Source organism: Mastigoproctus giganteus, chromosome 10, assembly GCF_048544385.1.
Source record: "Mastigoproctus giganteus isolate SK-2022 chromosome 10, ASM4854438v1, whole genome shotgun sequence".
Lineage (NCBI taxonomy): Eukaryota > Metazoa > Arthropoda > Arachnida > Uropygi > Thelyphonidae > Mastigoproctus > Mastigoproctus giganteus.
Window position 1 is genome coordinate 123,513,441 of NC_143584.1, and position 19,087 is coordinate 123,532,527.

Genomic DNA, 19,087 nt, shown 5'->3' on the forward strand with positions numbered 1-19,087 from the left:
AGTAAGTAGTGGCAAATGATGCAAGAAAGCAAGCTCAGGGTGCTGCTCTTCTTGAACTAATGTTATTAGTGGAGTCCCACAGGGTTCGATGTTAGGTCCACTGTTGTTTTGTATATTTATCAATGATATTGATGAAGGTATATCGGGCTTAATGTCGAAGTTTGCAGATGATACAAAGGTTGGCAGGGTTGTTAATGACAGTAATGGCAGTGTGCTACTGCAACAGGATCTAGATAATTTGGGCGGATGGGCTAAGAAGTGGCAACTGAAGTTTAACCTTGACAAATGCAAAGTACTACATATGGGTAGAAGTAACCCCAGAGAAACGTACCAACTATGTGGTACTACACTTAAGGTGGTAGAAAATGAAAAAGACCTGGGAGTAATTGTGCAGGCAGATTATGAAGTTTTCTGAGCAATGCAGACAGGCTGCCAGGGCAGGTCATGGGGTTTTGTCAATGATATATAGGAATTTTGCTAGCAGGGAAAAGGAGGTGATTATCCCTCTGTATAAGGCAATGGTCAGGCCACGGCTTGAGTACTGCGTACAGGTCTGGTGGCCTCATTTTAGGAAGGATGTAGATTTACTTGAGCGTGTACAGAGAAGGGCAACAAGATTGGTGAGGGGAATGAAGGGAACCTCTTACCAAGGGAGGCTTAAGTTCTGCAAATTGCAGAACTTAAGCCTCTCAACAAGATTGGTGAGGGGAATGAAGGGAACCTCTTACCAAGAGAGGCTTAAGTTCTGCAAATTGCAGTGGCTGGAGACTAGGCACCTGCGCGGTGATCTGATTGAGGTATATAAGGCCTTGAATGGGTTGAGCATGCTGAATTCTGATGGGATCCTTCCACTTGTTCAGATTACGAACCTAAGGGGGCATAAATTCAAATTAAGAAAGGACAGATGTAGAATAGATGTGCGGAAATTTTCCTTTAGCCAGCGGGTGGTTAATTGCTGGAACAAACTTCCATCTGTCGTTGTGGAAGTTGATAGGTTGAATAAATTTAAGGAGGAACTGGACAGGCATTTGGAGGGAATGGTGTGATTTTTTTTTTTTTTTTTTTTTTTTTGGCTGATGCTGCATAAGCTCATACATTTGCTTTCTTGCATCACATGCCACTACTACTACTACTCATACAGCATTAGCCAAAAAAAATTTTTTTTCAATGTTTGTTTTTTTTTATTAGTCAAAAAAAAAAAAAAAAGAAATCGTTTAGAAATAGCAAAATTAGGATTTTTTTTGTAACAAAATTCGTGTTGTGCTGTAAATAATAACATTATCTTATATATATATTTTTTGGCTGATGCTATATAAGCTTACTTTCTTCCATCATATGCCCTACTAATGCTAATATTATTGTACTAATAAATTAATTATTCATTACAGGATAATTAAAGACAAATCTTGCTCTACTCAGGTTGAAGTTGCTTAGACTTTCCATCTTTATTTATGTGCACAACATGCCACTAAAATAACAACTTAGTTATTGCTTTTCGAGTGAAACATTTTTTAAAAGTGTATAGCCATCTTTATTTAGAAATAAAGATGATGGTTTCAAATACCTTTTGTTTCTTCTTCAACATAAATGAAATAATAACATATTTTCTATTCAGTGTTGAGTATCAGATAACTCATTTATTTATGATATCCCTTTTTCTCTGAGAAATATAAAAGCTGCCTATCATATATCTGAACAGATCTCCAAGAACACCTATTAGAAAGAAAAAGGCAAACTTTCATAATTGCAAAAATGAATTTTTAAATTGGAGTACAACAGTTCTACACATGACTGATGGTTATGAAATCACCGCAACCACTGAAATGTTAATCCCTTGAAGCTCTACAGATAATTTTTAGACATTTCATAGCACTTCCTGTACCAATTATTCAGTGAATGAATTGAGCTTATTAAATTTCAACTTCACACATAATAAGGATAGCAATTTAGTCACTGAATTCATACGAGAAGTGGTATCGTGAAATGTCTTAGAGCTATCTGTCTCCTTCTAGAAACTAAAGACAGATTTCATTCTAAGCAGGTTGAAGTGTTTTGATTTTTTTCACTATTCTCCAAAAAATAAGTGCATGGCATTTTAATTAAAAATGCAGTATTTGTAAGTTAAACAGAAAACTTTGCTAATTTTGGTTTGTACTACATTGCAAAATGCTCTCATTATTATTGCAGGCCATGTTCAGGATATTAAAGATTTATAAAATATTTAACCACTGAATGATGTTCAGGATCTTTCAATCAAATTTTATTCATCATCGATGATGTAATGATTTTCATTAAGTTGTGGTTGTTCAAACAGTTTACATACACATTGTTTGCATGATTGGAGAAAACTGTGTGCAGATGCCATAGTTCATGTCGCAAACCTGCTGAGATGTATGGTACATATAGATTGTCAGTCATCCTGCAACCACTATAGCTGATGAAGGCGGCTGCAGCTGCCGAAAGCTCCTGTATTAGTGGTTATAGTGATTTTAAACAACTTTTATCACTTTTAATTTTATATATTTTATTCTTGTTATACAACATTTATTTTATTTTGTTTTAATATTTTAACATATAGTTATACAGTTAGTATGCATGTATTTTATTTTATATTATCATAATAAAGAGATTTTACAGATTCGAGTCAGTGTTATTCAGTATCATTACAGATGAATTAGAGTTCCTGACTCCAGAGGCCTTTTCAATGAGAAAACGTTTTTCCAGTGTTTTCTGGTTTTAGCAGAATTATAATCACTACATCTAATACTGTCAGCTTCTGCATTGTTTTTCCATTTCAAATTTTGTTCTAGGGGCATCCAAAATCAGCATAGGCCCTAGAACAAACAGCATTGCTGAGCTTTTCCTTTTTCTCCAGTTCTACTTTTCTGTGAATTCATGGCACAGTTTGGACTTCTTATTCATTGTTCAGGACCAGTGTAGCTGATTCACCTGACCCCTCCTCCTCCTCCTTCTCAGTGCCACCATTTAGTTTATAATCTGTACATTCATTAATCCATTCTAACAGTTTTGTTTCATTCTCAGCACTAAAATCACTTACATTCCTTTACACTGTAACATGGCAACATATCACGTAAAAGAATTAATGTAAGCAATTATGCATAAATAAAATAATTGCATGAATATACAATGAACAGGAATGTTCGACTCTAGAATTAGAACATGCAAAAATAATGACAAGATCAGAATAAAATGATTGAATGATCACCCAGTGAACAAAAATGCTGCACTTTGAAATCAAAATGAGAGTTGTCGCATGGAGGGCTGTTGTCCTCCAGATCAATTTGAGCTCAAATTAATCAGACTACTGGCCCACAGCAGATCTAAAATCATACAGAAAATATGACGGGATGAGTTAGGAAGGTATGGAGAGCTTGAGACCTGCATGTGCAAGTACTAGACATGGACAACAGTTTTAAAAATGTTGGATGATTGTTGTCCTCCATGCAATGGTTAAATAAACTAATTTAAACTTTGTTTTAACCAAACATATCTGAAACACCTCTTATGCAAATGAGACACTTTGGTATTGGCACTGAAATTAAAAAAAAAAAAACTTACATTTAAAATAAAGATAAAAAAAAAAAAATTGGGAAACAGTATTTTCTGAGTTCTTCAATAAAATTTTGCAGTAAGTCCCCGACTTGCATTAGCTCGAGTTACATAACTTCGAATTTACATTAAATTTTTTTTCAGTCAAAATTTTTTTTTATAATTAGGATTGTAAAATTTAAAACAGTAAAAAAAAAAATAAATAAACAATCAATAACGGCAAACACGGCACGCACAGATTGCACAAGTGAATAACAAGTTTATGAAGCTTAAAAAATAGGAATGAAGAGAAGGTTCCGAAAGTTTGTCTTTTTTTATATGACTGAAGATTTCAGTGAAAGGGACAATGAAATCTTCAGTCATATAAAATTTCACCATAAAAACACACCGAATTCCAGCTATCGGTATTAATGCAAATGCAATAAAATCGAGTTTACTAGCCGCTTATGATAGATTGCATTAACAGAAAAGCCCAATAAACCAGAAACTTCAAATTGGTTTATGGTAGTGACCTCCAAAAATGTGCTTTAGTAAAATGTGAGTTTGCATGAGATGATGATAGTGTGTTTCAGAAGTTCTTTACAGAAAATTTCATTTTAACCATTATCATGGTACCAACTAAGAGAATAAGTGACAGTGGTACTAGTAAATCTACCAAGAAAAGGAAAGCGATCGATTTGGATCAGAAAATTAGAATAATAAGGATGTATGAAAATGGTCAAATTAACATCTATTGCGTGCTGAATTTAATTTAATTGAACTAATTAAAAAAATATAAATATTTTTCTACGTATACAACTAATATATAAAAAAAATTATAACTAATTAATTGAAAAATATATAACAATTTTTCTTCATTCTTCTGAGGATGTTATGTGGATTTTGTAATTTTGGCATATCAGAGATATAGTAGCGATATTTTATTAGTCATTTCCGAGTTAAGTAAAACTTTACTTACCTAAGAAGTCCTGGAACATATCTTTTACATATGTCAGGAACTTATTTAATTATTATATGTACCTACCTTCAAGATTACATTTACAGACAGCATAAACACACTAAGATGCATATCAAATATGTTCAGCTTAATTTGAAAACTGGCTTTACAGATGTTTTCCTGCCAAAGAGTTATAAGTTGCAAGGCTCCAAAACAGTTATACATATAAAAAAGTGTAAATGTAAGCAGTAGGGTGAGCTGGAGATATGGCATATGGCTATTAACTATTCACTATTGTATTCTTATAATTTATGGCTGATGTTTTCACAACAAAATAAACAATTTTAGATGATAATATAATGGACTGGTAACTTTTTAGTTTTGTTTATAGTAAAGTGCAATCAAAAGCGAGACTAATTAATCATTCTCGTTTTAAACTTTAATTTGTAAAATTTGTAAACAGCTAAACTTTGGATGGTTCCCCCCCATAATTAGGCACCTTTGTGTAGTGCACGTCTTGCACATCCACGCAGAGTGACCTGTGATGGGTAGAATGAACAACTATACATCCAGGAAGATAAAAAAATATATATACATACAGTGCCCTTAGATATTTTTTAAATTCCTTTCATTAGCATTAACTGATGATGTTGTCAATAACAAATTCTAAATGGGGGGCATTAAGGAATGTAATCTTAGATGCTACTAAGCATTTTTTACCAACTGAAAGAAACAGTTCAAGGTTTATACCTAAATGGATGTTTAGGTATAAACCTTGAACTGTTAGACTACTAGTGAGAATTAAAATATGTGGATTGATTATAAATTAGCAGGGGACACAGAAACTACAGTAAGTACAAAATAGTCTGAAACAGGTCACTAAAGAGGTTAGGCAAGTTGAGGCCGGTTATGAGAAGGCCTTGGCTAAGACTGCAATGTAAAGTAGCAAAGGATTCTTTGCATACGTTAACACTAGAAGGAAAGAGATGGACAACATTGGCCCACTAGATATGAATTGCATAACTATTAATGATCCTATTCAAGTTGCTGACAAACTAAATGAATATTTTGCATCTACATTCATGTGTGAAGTTTTTAGAAGTGCAACAAATTATAACTAGGCATTAAATGATTTTGTTAAAACTGAGAAGAAGGCAGAAGAGCAATTGCTGAAGCTACAAGTAAGTAAGGCAGCTCCACGTACCATATTTTTCTGGGACTGTTGGAATCTTAGTTATATTAAAAGAAGCAGCAAAAGAGGCAAGCAAACCTCTGGCTATAATTATTAGGGCATCCTTAGATTGAGGGGAGGTTCTTATAGATTGGAGGTGTTCAAATGTGTCTCCCATTCACAAAAGGAGATCAAAGTGTGATGTGAAAAATTATAGACCTATAAGCTTTTCTTAGAGGGGGCTTAGAGGGGAACAGGTATCCTGTGTGTTATCAGACACTCAGCCTAAAACACTGATGGATCCAATATCTCTCTATTACAGAAGATTTAGGAGAAGTCTGGTTGGCCTGCCTCCCTAAAATCCACTCATGCACACCTTCTTGATGGTAAGCCCTGTTACGTCACTTAGGTGGCAACGTGTAGAGTGGTTCTCTTCAAGACGCCTGGTCAGCGTGAAGAGGAAAAGACCAAACCCTCCAGCAATGAGAGCACAACAATACAAATGGCCCTCAGTCCCCAGCAGCTTTCACTCTCCCTCTTACGGCAGCGAGAGGATCAGAGTGGAAGCAGAGGGTGCTAAGAACCTCTGGGTACGACCAGGCTGCCATGCACGGAAATTGAACTTGGCCTATTATAACGTACGATCACTCATCGGCGAAGACAGGATATTAGAGCTGGAAAAGGAATTAGAAAATGTGAATTGGAATATCATCGGTTTGGCTGAAACAAGAAGAAGAAATGAATCACTTATAAGTTTATCAAGCGGAAATCTGCTGTACACCAATGGAAACAGTGAAAGGAGTGAAGGTGGAGTTGGGTTTCTGGTCCATAAAGATTTTAAAAACAACATTTTGGAATTCAAAAGTACATCACCAAGGGTGTCAAGACTAATACTCAAGATTTCTAAGAGGTACAAGCTAAAGATTATAATGATTTATGCACCAACATCGAGCCATGATGATGAAGAGGTTGAAGAAATGTACACTGAAATTGAGACTGATTTTTTTTTTTTTTTTTTTTTTTTTTTTTTGATTTGGTAGTTGTTGGCGCATCGGCTTCTGTGGCCATATTGCACCTCCCAAGGTTTTTGCAGTACTTTGATCCAAGCCCGAGGCGGGAATCGAACCCGCGACCTTTGGGTTGCCGGACAGGTACTTTACCCACTCGGCTAGCCCGGTCGGCCCTGAAATTGAGAGTCTTCTAGATGAGCAGAAAACCCACTACACTATTATTATGGGGGACTTCAATGCTAAGGTTGGAAAAAGGCAAAACAGCGCAGAAAGAGGAACTATAGGAAATTTTGGAATTGGTGAAAGAAATAAAAGAGGTGAAAGACTTGTGGAATTTGCAGAATCTCAAGGAATGTCAGTAATGAACACTTTTTTCAAGAAAAGGGTGAACAGAAAGTGGACATGGAAGAGTCCAAATGGATTAACAACTAATGAAATCGACTTCATCCTCACTAACAGAAGATATATTGTGAATGATGTTACCGTCCTGAATAAGGTAAATGTTGGAAGTGATCACAGAATGGTAAGATGTACACGATATAGATGTAGGAAAGGAAAGGAAAAAACTGACTCGAGTAAATAATACAAAGGTCTTTGAAATAACAGAGGAGGAGAAAAAGCAGTATGTACTGGAACTTAAGAACCAGTTTGAGCTTCTGCAGACTGCTCAGGACCAAGATATCGACAAGGAATATTACAACTTTCTGAAAGTGATAAAGCCCAAGAAACCTATAGGGAAAAAGAAATCCAAAGAAGAAAAAATTAGTCAAGAAACACTTGTCATGATGAACCAAAGACGACAAATGAAGAGCAAGAAAAACACTAACAGGGAGAAAATTGAGTATACTGAGTTATGCAAAGCCATTAGAAAGAGACTCAGAGAGGACATAAGAAGATTTAACACAAGAAAAGTAGAACAAGCATTAAGGGAAAACAAAGGATTTAAATCAGCAGCCATGAGCAGTAATACAGAAAGACAAATGATACTGAAACTTAAGAATAGCGATGGTGTACTTATAAACAGCAGAGAAGGCATAATTCAAATAGCAGAAGACTACTATAGAGAATTATACAAGGAGCGATGGAATGATACCAGCAGTGGGGAAGATGGATTGCAAAGTAGCAACACATACGACATACCCGATATTCTTCCTGATGAGGTAGAACATGCATTGAAGAAAATGAAGAATCGGAAAGCCCCGGGGGAAGATGAAGTTACTGTAGAGTTGTTAAAATTGGGAGGAAGAGCCATTACACAAAAACTGGCAAGGCTCTTCACAAAGTGCATTAGAAAAGGTGTGATGCCTAAGCAGTGGAATAATGCAATCATAGTTTTGCCGCATAAGAAAGGAGATAAATCAGAAATTGGAAATTATAGACCAATTAGCTTGTTATCCCATATCTACAAGTTGTTCACAAGGGTCATTACTAACAGATTAGAAAGAATACTTGATGAGAATCAACTGAAAGAGCAAGCTGGCTTTAGGACAGGATTCTCAACTATGGACCACCTTCACGTAATATCACAGCTAATGGAGAAAGCAAATGAATATAAAACACCATTATGCCTGGCATTTGTGGATTATGAAAAGGCATTTGACTCCATACAGCATAAGGCAATGTTTCGGGCACTGGAAAGACAAGGCATAGATACTCCATATACAGTCGATTCCGGTTATTTGGGACACATCGGGACTAGTGCATTTTGGCCCGATTAAGCGGCTGCCCCAATTATCCGAAGTTTCACGTAAATAGTTAAAAATACAATTACCCCCCCCCCCCCCTTTACAATTAGTTCACTGTACAATCAAATCACGTTACAACGAACTCAAAATAGTAAAGTACCGTTCACTATACGATGTGCAGTAAGCGGCGGCCATTATGATCACGTTTGTGAATTGAATTTTAATTCTATTAAACAGCGATTCTAATTAGCGAAAATAGGAGGAATATTATCCACAGGCTATAAAAGTAAAGATATATTAAGCACGAATTTACCCTTTATTACCTTACCAATTAAAAAATTAAATGATACGTGAAAATCGGAAGAATATACGTGATAATCGGAATAATTAATACGTACTGTAATATGTACATACTAACTAAACTAGTTGACATTTCTGTTCAGTGACATTTGTTGGTGGGGGCTGAAATTTAAAACAGTAAAAAGATAAGCAATCAATAACAAAGAACAGGGCACACACAAATTGCAAGTAACACAACACGCGCAAGTGAGAACGGAGTAACAAATTAGGAAGCTTTAAAAATAGGAATGAAGAGAAGATTCTGAAAATTATTTTTTTTATATGATTGAAGATTCCATGGAAGTGAAAACACATTTTACCATAATAACTCACAGAATTCCAGCTGCCGGTATTATCGCAAATTCAATAAGATCGAGTTTACTGTCCGTTTATGATATATTGCACTAACAGAAAAGCCCAATAAACAGGTGACTGCTAATTGTTTTTATTGTTTTATGGTTGTGACCTCCAGAAATCCGACCGAACTACGTGGTACGGTCGGAGACAATCGTAGGGTAATCTCCAGTGCTGAGGTCTCCTGCCCCGATTAAACGGCATTTTGTCCCAATTAAGCGAAGTAAACCCTGGCTATTTTCTCGATTGGTTTTTGTTTTTTAAGATTTGCCCCAAATAAACGGCTGCCCCGATTAACCGGTGGCCCAAATAACCGGAATCCACTGTATTATGACTTCGAAGAAAATATATGAGAGTGCTACATCCTTTATTAGACTAGACAAAGACAGTAGCAAATTTAAAATCGAGAAAGGAGTTCGACAAGGAGACACAATATCTCCGAAGCTGTTTACTGCTGCCCTTGAGGAAGCTTTCAGAAGATTAGACTGGTCGCAGAAAGGAGTCAATGTGAACGGAGAGTACCTAAACCATTTACGATTTGCAGATGACATTGTGGTCATAAGCCACGATCCCAAAGAATTAGAGGAAAATCTTAATCAGTTATGCACAATTAGTAAGAATTTTGGACTAAAGATGAATATGGCTAAAACAAAAGTAATGATGAACAAGTATGCCACGGAAAGGGAAATAATGATTGAAGGAGCAGTAATTGAAAAGGTGGAGTCATATACTTATCTGGGACAAGTTATTAGCTGTAATAATGATAAATGGCTGGAAGTCAAGAGAAGAATAAATTTTGGATGGATAGCATTCAGGAAATATAGTCACATTCTGAAGAGCAATATCCCAGTTTGTCTGAAATGTAAAATAATGAATCAATGTATACCCCCCACCATGACTTATGGAAGTGAAACTTGGGCACTCACCAAAAGAATGGAAGAGAAGCGTTAGATAAGAAGAGAAACACATGGATTAGGCAGCAAACTCAAGTAAAGGACATTCTTATCAAAACTAAAGAACTAAAATGGTCTTGGGCAGGACACATAGCTCGAAGACATGATGACAGATGGACTAAGAAAATAACAGAATGGTACCCAAGAGGAGCTAGAAGAAAACCTGGAAGACAAAGGCAGAGATGGATAGATGAAATTCATGAGTTTTTGAGTAGTAAATGGATGGCCAGTGCTCAAAACAGAAGGAACTGGAAAGTTGCTGGAGAGGCCTTCATCCTGCAGTGGATTGAAAATGGCTGATGATGATGATGAAGCTTTTCTTCTGTTCTAGGGAAAATAAAGGAGTCAGTGTTTAAAGAATTATTGCTGGATCATCTTAACAGGAATGGAATTATACAGATATCATAGCATGGGTTTGTTAAGATAATCTGACCGATTTGATTGGCTACTCTAATGAAGGAACAAAGGAACTGAATGCAAATAATAATTTTGACATAATATATTTAGATTTCAGTAGAAAGATTGCTCTACAAATTGGAGCAGTGTGGCATTAGGGGCAAGTTTGCTGCTATGGTAGGGATGGTTGAGTGGCAGAAGACAGAGGGTGGTTGTGAATGGGCATTGCTTTTCTTGGGGAGCCCTCTCTGGGTTCAGTACTGGACCCCTTATTGGTTAGTGTTTATGAATGATATTGGTGAAGGCATCAAGCTTATTGTCAAAGTTTGAAGATGATACAAAGGTTGGTAGGGTGGATAATGACAGGATTCAAGGCATATTACAGTAGCAAGATCTAGATAAATTAGGAGATGGGCTGAGAAATGGCAATTGAGACATAGATATTGGCAAATGAAGGGTACTTTATATGGGTAGCAGTAACCCCCATGAAGTTCTCTGAAAAGCTCATGGGGTTCTGTCAGTGATATACAGTAACTTTGAAAGCAGCAAAAGGTGGTGATTATCCAATTGTATAAGGCAGTGGTTAGGCCACATCTTGATTACTGCATACAGGTCTGGAAGTCTCATTGTAAGATAAATGTGGTTCTGAAATGGGAGAAGAGTAACCAGATTAGTCACTAACACAAAGGGTTGCCCCTAACACAAAAGACTTCACTTCTGAAATTGCAGTGCTTGGAAACCAGGCACTTGCAAAGAGACTTTACTGAAGTTTTTAAGGCTTTAAATGGATTGAGCAAACTTAATGATGATGAAATTCTATCTCTTTCTCAGAACAAACTACCATCTGGTGTTGTGGAAGTGAGTGGTTAAGGAAGAATTAGACATGTATTTGAAGGGATAGAAGATGAAGTGGTTATTGTTTTGTTTTTTTTTTTGGCTGATGCTGTATAAACTTAACTTTATTGCATCATTTGCCAGTACTATTACTAATACTAACAGTAATAATTCAATTATTTTAGACATACAGTAATTTTACTAGCTGGCTGAGAACTTTCATTAGCCCATATTTTGGAAGCTTACTTTTTCTCAATCTGTCATAAAGCTTGCTATTACCATTAATAAGTATGGTTCCGAAGTGATTATACAGAAATGTGATTTACATGTAGGAATTTATTTTAAAGAACTCTGAAATGAATATAACACAATGGGTTGGTAACATGCAGATTATAGAAATTGTTTTGTTTAGGTTTCAGTTTTGGGCCTCATTAAAACCATAATATCCATATTTGAAGTTTATCCACTACTGCCATATATTTTTTTTCAAAGAAATTAAATGCATGTTATGTATTATTTCTGGACCAACTGAGATTATTATTGTTTCCTAATAACTTCAGAATTCCATATTCAAATGATCTGTTTGGACTTTTGTGTGTGTCAACTTTCATCCTTTCATCCACAAATGCTTTTCTTTTCATCCACAAATGCTTTTCCTAGCTGAGATTAGTAGATTCAATGCCTTTCACCCAATGGTGATTTCGTTACAAGTTTGGCTTTTATATCCTCATACCAATCTTAAATTAGCAAAGCTTTATTTCTCATTATTATCTCATATCTTATTTTTCATATCTCAAATGTCAGTGTTATCCCATATGAAACTATAATTAAAAAAATATATATCTACAATTTAGAGCAGTAATATGACAGTGTAACTTCTTTTGCTTCTTTTTTTTATTTTATTAGTCTAAAAATCTCCACAATCAAATAGATGTCAAATGGAATTCCATGATTAGCATTTTGCATGTTTTCAGAAAACTATCTTTGGAAATTAAGTCTCCGTGACTAGAGTTTTGCCTATCATATCATTTACTTTTTTTTTTTCCTTTTTTTTTCTTTTTTTTTTTTTTTTCCTTTTTTTTTCTTTTTTTTTTTTTTTTTCCTTTTTTTTTCTTTTTTTTTTTTTTTTTTTCCTTTTTTTTTCTTTTTTTTTTTTTTTTCCTTTTTTTCTTTTTTTTTTGTTTACTTTTATGTGATGTATAATAGAAAAGCAGAACCTTTTGGGATAATTTTGTATTTATATTTCTGTGATTAATTTAGACCTTTTTGTTCACTGAGGTAACAGTAACATATTATGCAGGAAATAGAATATATAAAGTTAATCCAATCTTTGGAAGTTGAGTTTTAATGAATTCAGAAGAACCAGTAGTACTAAAGGAACTCATCAATCATTCAACTTATTTCTTTTTCCTAAGCTAGAACATCTGCATGCAGATATCTTGGAAGCAGTGCACCTGGTTCAGGATGTACAGTATGAAGAATATTCTTCCAATGATGTGCTGGTCAATACAGTGAGTTCAGTTGTACAGGAGTGTAGTGCTTTGAGGCAGGAAGTCACTTACCTCAGAAGGATAAAGGAAGAGAAAGATAATCAGTGGAGACAGCTGCAACATTTCATCATGGAGGAAGAGGTAATGTCTGTTAGTTCTCTAGCTGTAGTAGTAATTGTAAATGTTATCTTGGCAGATAAAAATAACAGTATGCTTAACTTTAATTTTCCTGAAATTCTAAAACTTCTGAAAAGTTTTACTGATTATTATAGCAGTTCACATAGTAATATGTGTGAATTGTGATGTTAATAAGGAAACATTGAAACCATAGAAGCATGAATTATATTGATTTAGTTTTCATTTATGTTTTTTTTTTTTTTTAGTTGAAGCACTATTTTGCTGAAATCTACCTTTGAGATATATCAATGAAGATTAATTCTGTTGTGTGCTTTATCACTGGTTTACTTAATTTGCTTTATCCATACAGTAAAATTAGAAAAATTGTTGCCAAACAAATTTTTTTTTAATAGGGTAGCCTTGCAATTTATGTATCATGAATTATGGTCTATGATGCTAAAGAAAATCCTTTATCCCAGATTTAACTATAATTCAATTTTGGATTTATATATTTTTCCCTTTTTCATTTAGACAAGGCTTGCATGCATGGGAAGAAATAGCTCAAATCTAAGACGTGTGGTCAGAAAATTGAGCCATTTAAATGCCAGCAGCTATTCCACACCTTTAGAAGATACTCTGATGATTGTATACAAAAATGAACTTAAATGGTATGAAAAATTTGAGAGCAGATCAGAAGATGCAGCTAAGACTGAATCTTTGAAAGGTAAGATGAAAATGTCATGTTCATATAAATATTGCAAATTTTGAGAAATCAGAAAACAGGATTTAATGTTGATTAAGGTAGCCTTTACTAATATTTTGTTTCAAAGTTTATGTTGATAAAATTGAAAGGAATATTCTTAAAGGAACTAGAGCCCATATCTTTATTTTTCCATATGTACATCTGTGTATATATATAGTCTTACAAAAGCTGAAAAGAGATCTAGTTAGTATTAGTATGAGTGTTTAGTATTAGCAATGGCCACATGGTGCAAGGAAGTCTACAGCTCATGCTGTACCAGACAAAAAAAAAAAAAAAAAAAGAATAAAATACTAATAAGAAGAAAATTTTAAATAAATAATTAATAAAAGAAAAGGAAATAGACAACCTATGTATTTCCCTCCTCCCATAGATAACTATCCAGCTGACCTTTGAATTTCCCCAAATTGTCAGCTTCTACCACCCATGTAGGTAACTTATTCAAATAATTTATAACTTGCTGGCTAAAATAAAACTTCCTGCAATCCTGTCTAAATATCCCCCCCCCCCTCCGGAACTTGAATTTATGACCCCTAGTTGTAGAATAATTTATAATGAAAATTTTGTCCTCATTCAAGTCTCCTCCAAGGTGCATAGTTTCCAAGCTCTGCAACCCACATTTTCGAAGTCTTTCCTCATAAGGATGCCCTTTTGCAGTTCTCACCAGGTGAGTTACCCATTGGACCCTTTCAAGAAGCTCAATGTCTTTCTTTAGGTGTGATCTAACAACAGCTTTATTTAATAGCATTATAGCATCTTTATGTTATGTGGATCCAGCCAATTGAGATGCTAAAGCTATTGCAATTACTTATGATTTTATGCAGATCATTTGTTTGCTTACCAAAATACCTGAAAATCCTAACCACACACCCAACAGTTATATAGTTGTAATTCTTTTTCTCTTTGTCAAGATTTCTTTTTCTCTTTGTCAACAACTCTTCAAAATACGTATTCAGTGTTACTGGTTGATTCTTAAACTATTTCAACCTTCCATCTGGTCAGTGATCGCCAAAGTGGATTCTATCAGTATTGATCCACTGGTGATATATTGGCTTATGTCACTCACCTTCAGAATCTGTGGAAAACTTTGATAAAACTCAAGCAGTTTCTCTTGACATTTATAAGGCTTTTGATCATGTTTGGCATAATGAACTTAATTATTAACATAGTTAAGTTCATTATGCCAAGCTCCAATATAAACAAGCTCCAGTTTGTAATTTTCTCTCTGAATGCTCACTGTGAATGGTGGTAGATGGCTCTCTGTCTTCTAACTTCTCAAATAATGCTGGTGTTCCTGGAGGTTCAGTTCTTTCTCCCACTCTTTTTCTCTTGTTTATGACTTTCTTCTACAGACTGAAAATGATACTCAGTTTTGTTTATGATAGCACACTACATTCCACAATCCAGTTTGAGAAACTTTGTCTTGCATAAACAGTTTGAACTTCTCAAATATTCATCAGTTACTCAAATGCCAGTCTCTAGATAATTCTCCAGTGATGTGAAAAAAACTTAGTTAACTTCATTCTTTCCTAAACTCAGCACTGTTTTATTTCTTTTAAAAAAAACAAAAAAGTCTCCTGCTCCTGTGCTCATCTTCAATGACTCTTGGACTTGTAGACAAGATCACATATTTCTATTGGGGATTAACTCGATTTTCAATCTGCCCTGGCATAAGCAATATCACAAATAGTGCTTTTCTTTGTGAAAAAGTTTTTTCTTTTTTTTTTTTGCACTTGAAGTTTCTCTTCTTCCAAGCAGCTATAACTCTGTACCAACCTCAATCGTACATCTGCCCTACCATGGTAGGGCAGATGTGCGATTTGTACTTATAAAGTCTGCCCACTCTGTGTCAGAGACATGCAGTTTCTGCTGCATGCCATTTCTGTAGATACTTCCATGAGATTTTTCTTCTGAATTGGCATCTGTAATTCCTCTGCTCTCTTCCAAACTATGCTGAACACATGCCTCTGCCACCCAACATCTATTCACTCTCCATCTCGAAACTCACAGAATTTTTAATTTTCCTTTTCCTCATTTATTCCTTCTACTTCTGTTTTCTGGAACAACATTCATTCATATGTATTTCCCAAAAATTACAATCATAAATTCAAGTGTAATGCCAAGGAATGTCTTCTATCATCTCAACTTTCAACTCATACATGATACTAAATATTACAGGTTCTAATATCTTTCATGTATGGAGTTTTCATTAAAAAAAATGTCAATCACTGTTACTAACTCCCTTAAATTAATTCTTTATAATTCAATCATTCCTCCCTACCGAATGCTCAAAATATGGAGAAATTTACTTTCATTAGTCACTAAAAATGGAGCTTATAATCTTCATAAAGTATATTATGCCTTCCAGATTATGAAGCATACATATCTTTTCTTTTTGTTGATATTTAAGGAAAAAAAAACATTTACCTAGGACTCTTATAGAATATGCAACTTGTGTCACGAATCATGAAAGGAATATTACTGTGAAAGGAAGTTATTTTGTACTTTTCTCCTCACTAAATTTGGTTAATATTTAATTATATAATATCGGTGTAATGGCATCTTTTGATTTTATCTCATATTGTGGCTACCTTCACAATGAGATATCAGGTATTGCACTACTTCGAATAAATAATGCTTCTTTAGTAGAGGAGACTACTGTTATTTATTCTCAGTGGGCACCACCACCCAGACACGTTTCGGAGCTTGTTGGCTCACTCATCAGTGGGGGGGGGGTACCCTGATAGTGCAGACATGCACCCAATATGAGATAAAAATACAATATGAGATAAAATCAAATAATGCCATTACACTACTTATGTAGTTAAATTTATGGGTAAACTATGGTGTATTTACACTGATATTATATAGTTAATTTCACCCATTATCCCTTGTGCATTTAGTCTTCAAAATATTATCATTATCTTCACCATGTGGAATTAACTTTGTAACCATGATCACATGTCTGCACTATCAGGGTGCCTGCCCGCCCACCGATGAGTGAGCCAACAAGCTCTGAAACGTGTCTGGGGTGGTGGTGCCCACTGAAAATAAATAACAGTAGTCTCCTCTACTAGAGAAGCATTATTTATTCGAAGTAGTGTAATACCTGGTATCTCATTGTGAAGGTAGCCACAATATGAGATAAAATCAAACGATGTCGTTAAATTTATGAGTAACCTATGGTGTATTTACACCGATATTACGAAGTTAATTTCACCCATAACATATTATGCTTTGTGCATTTAGTCTTGAAAAAAGTTAATATTTAATATATATTTTAGTGCCTCTCTATATTTTCATGTTATTTAATATTAACTAAAAATATGGTTATAAAATGTAAAAAAACAGCTTTTTTGAGAAATAATGACAGAACCTATGGCTATTGGACTACTATCTGATAGTTGTAAGTTTCCAATTATTAATACTGCTTAAATTCCATATTAAAGCTTGATCAGATGCAACCAAGAATATATTTCTTTGGGAACAGAGAGGATAAAATATGCTATAACACATTATTCAGAAGGATGAGTAGAATATCGAACATGAAAAACTGTTTTTCTCTCATAGTTTACTGCCACTTGTTGCAGTTATGTATAAGGGTGATTTTTTTTTTTTCCCCATCCATCTGAATGAAAAATCATTTGACTTAAAGAAAGTTGTTAAAAAGTTTATACAATAGAAACATTTATTGTATTTAAAGTACATTACTAGTTTGATTCCTTAAGGGGTGCTTTAATCTTATTGAAGAAAAGAAGAAATAGTCAAAGCAAGTTTTGAAAAGGCAAGCCATAACTGTTAGATAAATGCAATTATGCAAATATAATTTTATTCAATGCTCAAAGAATGTGAAAAGCTGATACCATAAATACATTAAGATCTTGAATTTTAATAGTTCATTTTCTACTTCCATTTTAAGGTTAAAAAGTTACACACAATAAGAAACGCTAATATAAACAAACTGCACAATTTAAATGCTAATAAAATAGAACACTGCAAATTGCATATGAGAGAGTTTGGATTACATTGCTGATTTAATTTTAATAAACAAATATAGACAATCCAATAAAGCTAAAGAGGATCAATCTACTTATTTATACTCTCTGTATCTATCTGTCAGAAATATATAATTTGTGGTTGTCAGCCTTTTATTGATTTCTCCAGAGAATTACAGTTCCTTGAATACTTTTTTGGAAAGGAAATTATATGGGGATCTCTCTGTGAAATCTCAACACCAGCTGGTACAAGAAGCACAACTAAGTAAGGAAAGACCTGTCAGTTGAGAGGAGTATCGCTTTGGACATTCATTATCCAGAAAAGATCTACCACAATAGCAAACTGGAAAATGGTTTGTGTATAACTAAAGTTAAGGAAGGGATTAAAGGCAGTATGAGCAGTAAGTTAAATCATGTGATATAGTCTGTCTAATTACATATCCAAATTATGGTTTGTAGACTGCTTTGAACAAAGAAAATATGCTATCTGTTGGGGTAAAAGGAATCAACTAAGGCTGAGATGGCAAAAAATTTTACTTCATTAACAATTTTCTCACATTTAAGAAGTAACTATGTGACAATTAAAAAGTGTTTTGCATATAATGAATAAGATTGTTTTAAAAAATTTGGAAAATAAATTTTTCCACCAGGAATTTGGAAATCATGAGATGGTACAGCTTTTCAACTGGAATTAACTGAAATGAAGCAATGCCACTGAGTACAATCGTCTTTGTACTTAGGATTTAATTCATTCTTAAAAACAGGCAGGAAGCCAAATCATAACATGGAATGTATCGGGTTACTGTATATTCAGCACATAGGTTGATTTATATAATGAAATCCTAAACTTGAATTAAAGCTGTGTGCTTAGTGTTAAAAAGAACTGAACCATACCATATTTATAATTGATCACATATGTATTTTTACACGAATATATGGCGCCTCTGTAGCCAGGTGGGCAGGAGCGACAGTGCATAGCACACGCTTCTTGATTAGACTGGGGTTCGAGCCCATGACCACCAAATACGGAGGATGTGGAAAGGTCAGGGAATGACCACCGCATATCCTCTGAGCAATATGGCCTTAATTGCTAATGCTCCTAAAAACCAAATAACAACAACATAACAATAACACGAATATACCTTGTTTCTTGCTGTTTAAAACCCAAAGAATTAAAGTCCAAGAATTTTTTTATCTGCTTCACCAGACAAAAACAATTGATGGAATTCATCAGAAGTTGTTTTTGGGCTTACTTTTCAAAAAGTAAACTTTCAAGATTGTCATTGTCTTGTAGCAAATACAATTCCACATTGAGGTACTGTTTATGGAGAAATCAGTTCACAGTAAAGTACCACACAGGCAACAACAACAACAACAAATGGCTTAGTTTACATAAGCAGAACTTCCTTTGTACATGTACAGCATAATAAAAGCAGTCTCACATTGTCTGTAGGTTTCTGTTTCATGACATTCTAC

At 34.5% G+C, this 19,087-nt stretch overlaps 1 protein-coding gene across 1 annotated transcript in view; it reads left to right on the forward strand.

Moving 5' to 3' along the window:
* LOC150079265 (uncharacterized) overlaps window positions 1-19,087 on the forward strand; it is a 359,584-nt gene that overhangs the window by 124,085 nt on the left and 216,412 nt on the right. Inside the window, exons 6-7 of the mRNA XM_090383011.1 lie at window positions 12,665-12,880; window positions 13,388-13,580. Of these exons, the coding sequence (XP_090239137.1) occupies window positions 12,665-12,880; window positions 13,388-13,580 (409 nt within the window). The remainder of the gene's footprint in view (window positions 1-12,664; window positions 12,881-13,387; window positions 13,581-19,087) is intronic.